The sequence below is a fragment of the Macaca mulatta genome, chromosome 8, assembly GCF_049350105.2.
Source record: "Macaca mulatta isolate MMU2019108-1 chromosome 8, T2T-MMU8v2.0, whole genome shotgun sequence".
NCBI lineage: Eukaryota > Metazoa > Chordata > Mammalia > Primates > Cercopithecidae > Macaca > Macaca mulatta.
In genome coordinates, this window is record NC_133413.1 from 80,798,749 (window position 1) to 80,812,000 (window position 13,252).

The following is a 13,252-nucleotide window of genomic DNA, read 5'->3' on the forward strand; positions in this document are numbered from 1 at the left end:
AATTTTAAAATTGTTTTGTAGAGACAGTGTCACACTATATTGCCTAAGGTGGTCTCAAACTTCTTGCCTCAAGTGATCCTCCTGCCTTGGCCTTCCAAAGTGCTGGGATTACAGGCATGAGCCACCATGTCTGGCTCCCAATAGTAATTTCAAATATATAACTGTATTTGCTAATTAAACCAATTTTTTTCATGTTATAATATTCAAACTTAGGAGTACTGCTTTCTCACAGCTATGAAGCTATAAACATCTCTTACATACATCACCAAACCTATACATATGTGGTTTGGAGAGTATCACTTCTTAACTGGGCTTTCCTAGGATTAGAATTAGATTAAAAGTGGTTACTCTCATTAGAAGTTTAAAAATTTAAGTGTGAACTCTGTTGCCTAAAGCAGTATTAAATTAAAACTGTAGGGCCCTGCTTACTTTTCAAAGTACAGCTTCTTTAAATTCTAGACACATTTGGATTTGATACGATTTTTATAGCTAGTTGACAAGAATTTATTGTGTACTAAGGACTAGACCAGCATCACGTTGACAACCTATAATTTGTTAACATTATTAAATTTAAAATACTAAGATATTACAAATTATAGCAACTTATTACATAATATCAAGTACTTTATTTTTCCTGAATTATATAAACAGTCTGAAATAGCATATTTAAAAGAAAAAATTCTTAACCATCAATGACAAAAATAAAATATTTTTAAAAATTAGGGCTGAGAATGGAAATTATGTGCATGCTTAATCATGACTTCCTCAGGTTTGGTTATCAGGTTGCCATCAATAATTTAAATACCATCAGGAGCTACAGAAAGAAGAGAAACGGTGAATTCTACATAGTCCTTCATTACCTCCCCTAGGGCTAATAAGCATAGACTGCCTAGTGTGTTTCTTTTTTTTTTGAGACTGAGTTTCGCTCTGGTTGTCCAGGCTGGAGTGTAATGGCAGGATCTTAGCTCACTGCAACCTCCAACTTCTGGGTTCAAGCGATTCTCCTGTCTCAGCCTCCCGAGTAGCTGGGATTATAGGCGCCCACCATCATGCCCAGCAAATTTTTTGTATTTCTAGTAGAGATAGGGTTTCACCATGTTGGCCAGGCTGGTCTCGAACTCCTGACCTCAGGTGATCCACCTGCCTCGACCTCCCCAAGAGCTGGGATTACAAGCATGTGCAACCGTGCCCAGCCTGTCTAGTGTTTCTTACCCAGTTCTCAACTCTTTGACTTCATGATCTCCCATGATTCACAATTAACTCTCCATTGCCTAAGAAAGAGTGAGGTTTGAGAAGTCACATGCAAATCTTTCTTGTGTGTGTGTGTGTGTGTGTGTTTTTGTGAGATGGAGTCTTGCTCTGTCCCCCAGGCTGGAGTACAGTGGCGCAATCTCAGACCGCTGCAACCTCCACCTCCTGGGTTCAACCAATTCTCCTGCCTCAGCCTCCCGAGCAACTGGGATTACAGACGCCTGCAACCATGCCCAGCCCAAACTCATCTTTCATTTTTCCTATTTCAGAATGGTCAGAAATCACTTGAGAAAAGACCTAGTAATTAAAGACGTTCTATGATTTGACTGATGGTTGCCATTTTTGATCTGAGAACAAATGCCAGGTATTGGCTCAAATTGTATCTGAAAAGCAAAAATCATTGTTTTGCCAATTTAACGCTGAAGAGGTTATCTATCTTTCATAAATTATGGCCTTGCTACATAACAGATACTTTCTTCCATTCAAAACTATCAGACAACTTCAGGTATTAATCAAGTTTGTAAACTGAGTGTTCACAGTAAATAACGAGTTTATCTTAAGCTTACAAAACTTTAAAATGAAAAGATAAAAGATGTTTTTCCTAACAGACAATTTAACTTAGAATACATTTAGAAACATAAAGTTCCACGTCAAGTGATGTTTATATGAAGATGCCTAAGATAGGGCAAGATTTTTAATGTGTGTAGCCCTTTCATGTATAATACATACTTTGAGTAGAATATTTTATTATTTTTTTTCAAATTTATTTTTTGTTACTTCCAGCTGAGCAGTTTGGGAGAGTAGAATATTTTAAAATAGTGTATTATCCCTAAAAAAGTCAGCATAGCTCCCAAATGTTCTATATTTCAGTATTTCATTGTCTATTAAACACAAAAAATCCAGGATAAACTCCATGTCTGAAGGTAGTCACTGAAATGAAGGGAAATATGACAATCAGTTGAAGAACTTCATCAATGTAGGTCAGTCTCCCTGTCCAGTGCTGATTAAATTAACCCACAAGAGAATGTGAGAGAACCATGCTCAGGAGGATCCATTCTGAATACTGTTTCAAAAGACCAAGACAGTAGATGGTGCTATTTGATCACAAAAACCTTAAAGTGACTAAGCTGGTTGCATCAGACTTCAATAATCCCTGTTTTTGATAGTGATTATATGGAAATTTCTTGGCATAACCAGTCATTTCTCATACTCACTGCTCTGTGAAATTCGCAGTGCTGTTTTCTGGGCTCCAACAGGTGTGACAGGGCTGTTTTCAGCTGTGAGTTGCATGAGGTCATTGATGATGGCTTGCTTGTCAACTGATCCAGCAGGGGCGCCTGGCCTCGTGTCTGGGAATAGCTGTGGTAATTGACTATTCTGCAAATCATCCAAAATCTCCTCCAAGTTGTCCAGCTCACTGCCAGGCTGTAGTTGACAAACAGAAGAGTTTACCTACTCTTTAGAGTAGACACCACAAGCCCATTTGCAATCATTGACCTAACTGCCATAAGGCACCACAGCCAAATAAAATAGGTAGATTCATGCATACCTCAGGCCTAACATATAATTGATCATCTTTTAAAAAATTAAGTTACCAAAGGACAAGTAATTTAATCTTTTGGTCCTCAATTTCTTCATCTATAAAAAGAGATGGCTGAATTAGAAAGAAAGCTCTCGTTCAGCATTGTGATTCATTGGCAATTTATAAATTCTCCTCTATTTTATGCTTATCATTCAATTAATTATGAGAATGTAGATTTCCAATTAATTATGAATAGACTATGACTTACGGTCCAGGTCTAGGTTTTATCGTCAAAAATCCCTAAGAAATAACAACAACAAAAGGGAAAAAAACTGGCATATAATGTAATGCAAATTTGCACCCAATAAGTATTTAATAAATGGTCATTTCCTTTCAGGATTTTCTTTTTTTTTTTTTTAATCTTTAAAAGAACACAGGGGTGGGGAGAGAGAAGCAAAGTAAGCTTGAAGTACCATGAACTAAGCACTGCCTTTTCAATTTAAGTGGTCCTTTTTTTCTGTTTGGACTTTCAATTTTGGATGACAATGGCTTTCCCAGTCATTTGCCAGGTTAGGTGACAAAGGTAGGGAAGCAGGATAAAAACTGGTTGCCCCCAAAGACAGCACTATTAGTCTAATTATACAGAAGCTATGATTTTTTTTTTTTTTTTTTCTGAGAAAGGGTCTTGCTCTGTCACCCAGACTGGCATGCAGCAGCACAAACATTCATCCTCATAGCCTTGATCTCCTGGGCTTAAGTGATCCTGCCACCTTAGCCTCTTTAGCAGCTGGGACCACAGGCATGCACCACCATGTCTGGCTAATTTTTTGGTTTTTTTTTTTTTTTTAGAGATGGGGGTCTCATTTTGTTGCCCAGGATGGTCTCTGAGCTCAAGTAATTCCCCCGCCTCAGCTTCCCAAAGTGCTGGGATTACAGGAGAGAGCCACTGTGCCTATCCACAGAAGTCATAAAAAATGTTTTCAAGGTTTCTCTTCCATTAAAAAAACCAAAATTCAAGCATTAACATAAGCTAAGTATCACCACTATTTCACACTTAATACTTTTCTTCTATGAAGCTAAACTGGAATTTATTCTAGATTTTACAGATATTCTTTTAAATATAACCAATCTACATGGCAGATATTTAAAATCAGATAGTGCATGCTAGGATTGCTTTCTAGTGCAGAAAGTAGTATGAACGATTTTTCTTGACATGCAGGTGGAAAACATAAGTTAGTTTCCTCAGTCATTGGACTTTGAATCCTTGACCACAACTATTCCTTTCACCTACACTGGCAAATCAAATGAAATACATGGCGTACATCTGATAATGAGTTACACTTAAAGCAGGATGGCTTACATTTTTATCTTACATACAATTCTTCCCCATGCAGAGGTTGGATATGCTAAGATTTCTGCAACTTGCAGCAAATGTAACATCCATAATAGATGTTTTTTGATTGGATTTATTTCTCAAGTTAGGAAGAACAGAATGAAGTGACATTTTATTTTATTCTTCTCAGAGACAACTAGCTTAGCAATAACTGGGAGATCCATTTTCCTAACGCATTGTTAGAGCAATTGTAAGACCATTTTTTAGTTAGTTTAGCCACTCAATTCTAACAAAAGAGGGAGGTATCAAATACAGGGGAATTAGTTATTAGTTAGCTGGGTTTCAAAGTTAGCATCCTAAAATATAGACAGTCACAGACAGGCCAAATGATCCTTAAAGCTCTGTAGGAAGGCACCACACTGACTGTCTCCTCCAACGGCAATAGTTTCCTCCAGAGCAGCAGCAAATTACTATTTCTTTGGCTGAGTCCTAAGTGAAGTAGTTTATGTAGGGGCCATGCTGCATTTTAAAAGCCCATAGGTACATGTTCATACTATTAGAGCCACAAGGGAACCAAAACCCAGCAAAGTCATGTCACCCACCTCATGATCACTCCACTACAGCATGTATTCACTGAGTTCAGTGGTGGGCAAAACTGCTCCTACTACTGAAATAACCATTTAATAACCATCTGTTCTTCCAGGAACATAAAACTGACTTTATGTACTTCGAATACATGTGTAAAGCTGACTCCACTATAATCTTCTTTATCATGTTTTGCTGAATGCATAAGGTATAAACTGATACTCTCAGTATAAACATGTATTGCCCTCCAAGGACAGCGCCTGGAACTAAGTAATGGGCACTGAGTCAACACGATGAATTCTTTTAATCATATTAACACATAATTTAAAAAATCTTCCCCAAATCAGTAATTTTTTCATAGGAATTCCTATAATTTCCATTACTTTTTCAGAAAATGTTTCATAAAAATGTGTGGTAAATTTCCTTATACTTGTCATGTAGATCAGAAAAAGGCTCTAACAAACTGAGGTTATATCTGCTCTATGAAACCCAGTTTCCCTACTACAATGCTGCTCTGTGTCAAGCAATTTTAAAAGGTAGAAGCTCCATGTGTGGGGGTGAGGGAGGTGGGCTATAATAAGTGGTAAGTTGCCTCTTGAGAAAGCTCTGCAGATTACTTTTAAGAGAAATATCCAAAATAAATAGATCCATGTAAACAAAAGTATGTTACTTCTCAATGGATACATTTATATTTGCGTCAAATCCCAGACATATGTAAAAGAAACTTTCGACAATATATATTAAGAACAGTCTAGACTCACACTTTTCCTTTTTTTTGAGATAAGGTCTCACTCTGTCACCCAGGCTGGAGTGCAGTGATGTAATCTAGGCTTACTGCAACCTCCGCCTCCCAGGTTCAAGCAATTCTCCTGCCTCAGCCTCCCCAACAGCTGGAACTACAGGTGTGCACCACCACAACTGGCTGATTTTTGTATTTTTAGTAGAAACAGGGTTTCATCATGTTGGCCAGGCTGGTCTTGAACTGCCAACCTCAGGTGACCTGCCTGCCTTGGCTTCCCAAAAATGTTGGGATTACAGGTGTGAGCCATCACGCCCGGCCTAAATACACTTTTCTTAAGAAAGCCATTCAGGATCTTCTTAGTATCAAAAGGAACTAGTTCTATGAAGGCTTTTAACTATGAACACTATTGGAATTTATTCAAGCTTAGCATCTGAAAAATGCATTATGAAGTTTTCCCCACTAGAGATAATATTACTTTGCCTGTGTTTATTCCTTGTCAATTTACGGAGTACACATTTAATGTTGTCAGAAGTTCACTTTACATGCTCTTCTTCAAGGAGATAAAGTTCAGAATATCTATACCCGTCAGGTTAACAATAACATCTGATGACTACAGAATTTTTTTCTGTATTCACTTAAGTTTTGGAAGGAATAAATCTGATTACATTAAGTTTCTGTTAAAAAATTTTCTCCCCTCAATTTTTGTAGGCTTTAATTCTCATCAAAGTTCTTCTAGTCTCTATCCACTTTGTTAGGCACAATTTCTTTACAAGACAAAAAGATTAATGCCTTCCTTTAAAATGCTTTGCCAAGATACTTTAAAGTTTTGCTTAGGCATCTATTTGAATGCTCAAATTAGCCACATCAATTTGAGTTGTTAGTTTAAACTATTTCAGGCAGAAAATGAGTCAGAAAGATTTTTATAAAAGTTCTACAAAATGAAAATCAGACTTGATTTCTTTAATTTTTCATTTTTCTGGTTTTAGGATTTTTTCATGTCAAATCAACTTGTTCTCTGCAGGAAATATAAAAAGCACATGCATTTAAACAACATCAGTATTCTAATAAATTACAAAGCATCTTTTCAAAATATTTTAAATAAAAAGCATAATTTTACTGTACTTGCCTAACACAAAGTTGTTAAGAAACGGTAATACAATTCTACCACATCTGGAGAGAAATTTTCAGGATACTATCAGTTTAAAATATGGTTGCCTTTCTAATGGAGTCAAATGCCAAGAAGAAATTCCTTTTAGACTATTTCCAAACCTTATCATACGTGTCTCAGCAGCATTAGAAAGGACCCAGTAGTATCATTGGATTAAGTATCAACCATGTTCCACTGTGTAAATAAGCATGTAACTTAAAAAGTCTGTAAACATACTGGAAATTTTTCTGTTACTGTTTCCTGTTGGTTAGGAAATGCTGTAGAAACAAATGTTGTTTAACCACTCTGCCTGGTAAAAAATGCTATTTTGGGTATAATAGCACCATCGAAGTACTTCCTGTCCTTAATAAGTTAGTAATAGGTTAAACACACACGCAATCAATGGCTCTTTTCTGAATCAAAATAACAAGACAGTTAACTGTGCAATTCAGCCTCACTAATAGTTTGTTTTATCTCACTAAATAACTTATTGTATTCAAGTGAAGTGGAAGAAGTCTTCAATAAGTTTGTACAGCAATCAATAGGAGATGTAATTAACCTGTATTTGGAAATAGTGAAGGTGAGCAAAAGGTGAAAGAATCATTGTTTTTTTTCTTAAAGTCAGTCATTCTAACTTTGATCTAAATATAGGTAATGCACACTTCCTGTGGTAACTTTTCAAGCTGCAACGTTTTTGATGTTAAAATTGCTCCAAAGCAGTACTTCTGGTGGAGTTTTACATGAGAGTAAAGGGAGGACGAGACCAGCGACTGGATTTCATTAAGAAAAATATACTTACTATATGTGCCTCTGTGTGCACGTGCATGTGTGCCTGTGCACACTACTTTTTGATTCACCCAAAGTGACAGATCTGTGATTACACTCTGGACTTTGTTTCCTAGGTGAGATAATTTTTATCAGAAAAACATTTCTCCTAAATAATAATCTGAAACTGCAAGTGACTCAAGGACTTTTTAAAAAAGTCCTCTTTTGTCAGTTTTTTGTTTGAAGTTAGTGCAATCACATAAATAAATATAGAAATACCAAAAAGTGGCCCCTTTCCTTGACCCTCTAAGTCCCTGGGGCCTCAGATCAGGCCTGGGATAGAAATAAATTGTTTACAGAGGGAAGGCCTGGCCACATTAGACACTAAGGGAGACCATCTCGCCCTCCAGCATATGTCAAGAGACCGGAGTGCCACTGTCTGTGCCTGCCACTCTGGACTGCCACTAGCTGTGTAGATCCTAATCTAGTAAACCTCAAAAGATTAAAACACTTACAGGTGTTAATATGGTTTTACATTTCACTTTATTCAAGACATTGCTATTAATTTTCTGCTGAGACACCGGTTTCCCCATTTGATGATTTTACAGCGTTATGGAATAGCTTGCTAATAGAACCCTGCACTAACATTTAAGTTTAAGGATTAATCACCCAAGATGTTTATGTAATTTGGCTCTGCCTCCCTTGTGAAGGACATGAAGGTTTGAAAAATTATATCTGACCTTTAGGAATGGTAGCAGCTGTCAAGACATCAAAGTGAAAGAAATAAGGAAGCCAAGTGCTTAGAAGCCTAGATGGAGCCCAGCTAAAAGAGCAAGTGTGGCCTCGGCATCCCTGACGATGGCTCTCAACCCCCGACCTGCCTCTGGGTTAGCTCTACCGACTCAGCAGAGCTCGAGGGTACAGCAAGGGGTGTACTTTTCCTCTCTCCATCCATTGAAGACACTGACAAATGAAATATCCTCTTGCAAAACAAATTTCAAGGACAAATTTGAGCCATTTAAAGAAGGAAGGCCTCTTGGCTTCTTCACTTTTTAACCAATCACGACCGACTCAAGAACAGATAAGAAGTACAGGGCATATTCAGGGACTACAGGAAAGTGATGGCTAGGGTGAAGTCTTGGATCATTGATTCCCCAGGAAATGTCTCATGCCAAGTCACTGTGGCTGTTAATAACCCATGTTTTCTTTAAATGGGTTTTTATTTCTTGAGACAGGGTCTCAATCTATTGCCTAGGCTGGAGTGCAGTGGTGCAATCATAGCTCACTGTAGCCTCCAACTCCTGGGCTCAAGCAGCCTCAGTCTCCTGAGTAGCTGAGACTACAGGTGCATGCCACCACACCTAGCTAATTTTTCATGTTTTCTAGAGATGGGGTTTCATCATGCTGCCCAGGCTAGTCTTGAACTCCTGTCCTCAAGCAGTCCTCCACCTTGGCCTCCCAAAGTGTTGGGATTAGAGGCATGAGCCACTTCACCCAGTCTGTTTTTGTTTTTTAATAAAGAAAAATAATAGCTTACTTTTTCTCTGTGATGTCATTATCTCCTTAGAGGATTATCAAGAATGATTTGGGGTGGAAGGTTGAGGAGATGTTGATCAAAGGATACAAATTTCAGTTAGTCAGGAAGAATAAGTTCAAGAGATCTACTGTACAACACTGTGGCTACAGTTAGTAATGATGTATTACATGCCTGAAAATCACTAATAGATTTTAAGTGTTTGTACTCCAAAAAGTGTGTGAAGTAATGTATTTGTTAATTAGCTTGAGCTAGCCACTCCAGGATACGTATTCCAAAACAACATGTTGTATACCATAAATATATACAATTCTAATTTGTCAAGTATAAATAAGAATTATTTTGAATATCACTTAAGGTATCTTGGATTTTTTTCAGGGAATTTATTTTTCAGACAAGAAGAGCACATAATGTAGCCTATTATTCTAGTTTTGAATTTACATAACATGGCTCAGATGTACTAATGTCAATTCAACCTTTCTCTCTCCTTTCTACTATCCCTTTCCCTCTTAAATATTTTTTATACCAGTGGTCTAAGAAATTCTTTTGCATTAATCAGAAGTTTAGTTAAGAATAAAGAGAAGTATAATGACCTTCATTGGGTTTCAAAACCAGTTAAACTCTGATCTTATAAAGAGAGAAAGGTAAATAAGAAATAATTCAATTAAGTCTGTTCTGACAAAGCCCAGTTTCAAGGAAGTGATTATCTCCAATTCAGGCAGCATCTATAACATAGGCTAGCAAACTACCACCAGCCTGTGGGCTAAATCCTGTTTTTGTATGAGCTAAGAATGAATTTACATTTTTTAATGGTTGAAAAAACTTTTTAATATTTTGTGACACATGATAATTGCATGAAATTCAAATTTCAGTGTCTATAAGCAATGCTTTATCGGAGCAAAGTCATATTCAAGTTTGTTTACACAGTGTCTGTGGCTGCTTTTGCACTACAATGGTGGAGTTGAATGGTTTTGACAGAGACTATATGGCCTGCAAAGCCTAAAATACTCACCATTTGGTCCTTACAAAAAAAGGCCTGCCCACCCATGTTCTATAACAATTTCACTCTTTGCTAGGAGAGCAGTTGAAACACACAGCTTCAGTGAGAGTTTCAAGGTAAGAAGAACAAAGGAGAAAGCTTATTTTTATCCAATCACCTGAGACTTCAAAATGCCCCTATGGAGAAAATCCTTGATGGATACAGATTAGTACACCTGCGAGAAGACATGATAAAACTTACCTGGTCACCAGGCTCAAAGCTCATCTCCTCCTTCTCAGTTTTCATTGCTATTAATTTTGTGTTACTGGCAGAATCTGTCTTACTGTCCAGACGCTCAAGTTTGGGGGTTATTTCTGGTAAACCAATATCTTTAGTATCATCTTTATCTAGCAAATAGCGAAGTAGTGCATTCTCTTTCTTCTTGGGGCTCACCGGTTCCTGTTTAATAGTCACTTCTGATCCAGGAGCTGTGCTGCTGGACTCCTGGCTCAGGTCTTTGCCTGTGGCTTCTGCTGTTAACTTGGCCAAGTCCACAGGGGAACTGCTGTCCTGCAACAGTCTGTGCAAAATTTTATGCTTCTCCTTGAGCGAGGTTCCATGTGTTGACCCAGAACCAGGCAAGCTACCTGTGGAGTCTTTGTTTGTGTCCGACAAAGAGCTGGCTAAGGGCGAGGGCTCCATCTGATCAGATTTGGTGGTCAGCAGCTGCAGGAGTTTGGTCTGCCCTTTGCTGTCATGCAGTCTGCTCTGCCCGTCGGCTCTCTCGCCGCTCACGGTCGGGGGCAGGTTGGGGTCATTTGTTTCCTTTTGCTCTCCAGGATGGCAGCTGCTCTCTGCTTGTCCAGTTGTACCTTCAGAGGGCTCCCCATAAAGTCCAAAACAGTCTTTTGAGTCCAAGCTTCCCATCTTGCTGAGTGGGGGAGGATTCATATTAACTGGGGAGTTTTGCAAATTGCCCATTTTTAGGTCTGGTGAAGCCAGCGATGACCCTAATGAGACCCCATGCCCCTCGCTGAGGGCCTGAAGTGCATTGAGGGAGCTGTTGGTATAACTATGGCTATTTCCTGTGCTGCTGCAAACTCCCACAGGGGAATGCAAGCTTCCTGCAGGGGAAAACTGACTGGGTGGGATTCGAGGGCTGCCAGCCACTCCAGGGCTCATGCGATGCCTTGGTGAAAGCATGGAGGTGGGCTGTCCTGGATTCATGCCAGGGCTGCTTTGTGAGGGGCTGTTCATTTTGAGTGCATAGTTACTACCCTGAGGAGTGGTTGGTTGCATGCCTGACACATGGTTCATTCCCCCAGAACCACCAAACCTGCCCATGGGCATGCCCATTTGTTCCTTTGGGCCATTTATGGGAAAATTTATATTGCTACTGAGGGTCATGTCCTGACCTGGGTTCCCACTGCACAGGGCCTGATGGGCAGGGCTGCTAGAGCTAATTGGATTCAATGGCTTCCCCATCGTTTGTCCAGTCAGATCCGGATTCATCACACACACATTCTGCTCTCTGTATAATGAGAAAAGAAAGAAATGTAAGATAAAAAGAAAAATAACTTAGCAAATTGTTATTAATTTTTAAAAATGAAATGGCCTCTTCGCTTTAAAAGAACAGGCTATATTTTAAGGATAGATAATACTTTGTTGAAATCATCTGCAATTATGGACAAGACAGAACACGTACAGTGTTGGACCAAGAGGAATGTTTTCCAGGCAACTCATTAAGATGTCTGGTTTTACAGAGGGGGTGTGTTTAAATTTGACTACTACTGTATTGAAATTGCATTTACTAGACAAGACATTAACAGGGTTCCAATTACATAATACATCTTTCTCATGAGTAGCTGAGAGCTTGTACTGTCTTAAAGAAATGAGTAGAGCTGTCTTCGGTTTTTCTTCCAGAGATTATAATTCCTAACAATAGACACATCTGTAAGCCCAGAGCTCTGATATTTACTGCTTGGCTCAAGATAAACACACTTAGGGGAAAACAACTTGCCCCTAACTGTTAAGAGAAACTCTGCCAGTTCTAGAACTAATAGTTACTAAAACTGTTTAGAGTTAGATCACCTCGTTTAACAGATTTCCACTCACCTCCTCACCCCACATCCCTCCAAGTCAGAGCGAGACCTCAGAGCCAACAGCTTGGGAAGGGAAGTTCAGAGTGACTTTAGTTTGTGATCTTATTACTCTACTTCTGGATAACTCCATTCCATCTCCTTACTAATGACTAAAAGCAGCCTTTCTGAGCAAGATGATTTTGCAAGTTCTATGAACTTTAATTTACAGCCTTGGCAGTCACTTTTGAGTTACCAAATCTGTTCACAAATCCAAATAAAACAGGTTTCACAAATTGTCAAACATCAGCTTTTGGTTAGGTGGGTGAAATTCACCACATCTGTAATCACTTTCAAACTGTTTCAGCTTGAGGTTAGATTTATTAACAGTTGGCAGAGTTGCCTGATTTTTTTACTCCTAAATAGACAGTAAATTGAGAAATGTGATAAAATGGGTCAGCCAGAGCAATGTTATATATTTACTGATAGGACCTCATAAAGTTTTCCACGGCATAAGCATAAACATTTAGATAACTAATGAAATTTAATCATTTTCCTAAATATGTGCTCTAAGATAATAGGGTTTATGACATTTATTTAAAAATCAACATTCAATTTATCTTCACTTTTTTATGAAAATGTTTATTACCCTTCAATTTAAGGTCTAATGTTGAGAAGTTAATTTGAACCTGAGAACAAAAATTTAAAATATTATTTGTAAATATATACATAGAAAGTTCTAGGCCGGGCGCGGTGGCTCAAGCCTGTAATCCCAGCACTTTGGGAGGCCGAGGCGGGTGGATCACGAGGTCAGGAGATCGAGACTATCCTGGCTAACATGGTGAAACCCCGTCTCTACTAAAAATACAAAAAACTAGCCGGGCATGGTGGCGGGCGCCTGTAGTCTCAGCTACTTGGGAGGCTGAGGCGGGAGAATGGCGTGAACCCAGGAGGCGGAGCTTGCAGTGAGCCGAGATCACGCCACTGCACTCCAGCCTGGGAGACACAGCGAGACTCCGTCTCAAAAAAAAAAAAAAAAAAAAAAGAAAGTTCTAGATTTAGGCTGGGTGTGGTGGCCCACACCTGTAATCCCAGTGATTTGGGAGGCCAAGGTGGAAGGATCACTCAAGGCTGGAACATGCCTGTAATCACAGCTACTCAGGAGGCTGAGGCACAAGAATCGCCTGAACCCAAGAGGCAGAGGTTGCAGAGGCTGAGATCGCGCCAGTGCACTCCAGTCTGGGAGACAGAGCAAGACTCTGCCTCACAAAAAAAAAAAAAAAAAAAAAAAAAGTTCTACATTTAAACACACAGGA

At 38.8% G+C, this 13,252-nt stretch overlaps 1 protein-coding gene across 28 annotated transcripts in view; it reads right to left on the minus strand.

The window, feature by feature from the left end:
- NCOA2 (nuclear receptor coactivator 2) overlaps nucleotides 1–13,252 on the minus strand; it is a 297,951-nt gene that overhangs the window by 37,245 nt on the left and 247,454 nt on the right. For all 28 annotated transcript variants that reach the window (XM_077943784.1, XM_077943763.1, XM_077943788.1 and 25 more), the window contains 2 exons: nucleotides 10,120–11,389; nucleotides 2,466–2,676 (listed from right to left, as the gene is read on the minus strand). In XM_077943784.1, the coding sequence (XP_077799910.1) occupies nucleotides 2,466–2,676; nucleotides 10,120–11,389 (1,481 nt within the window). The remainder of the gene's footprint in view (nucleotides 1–2,465; nucleotides 2,677–10,119; nucleotides 11,390–13,252) is intronic.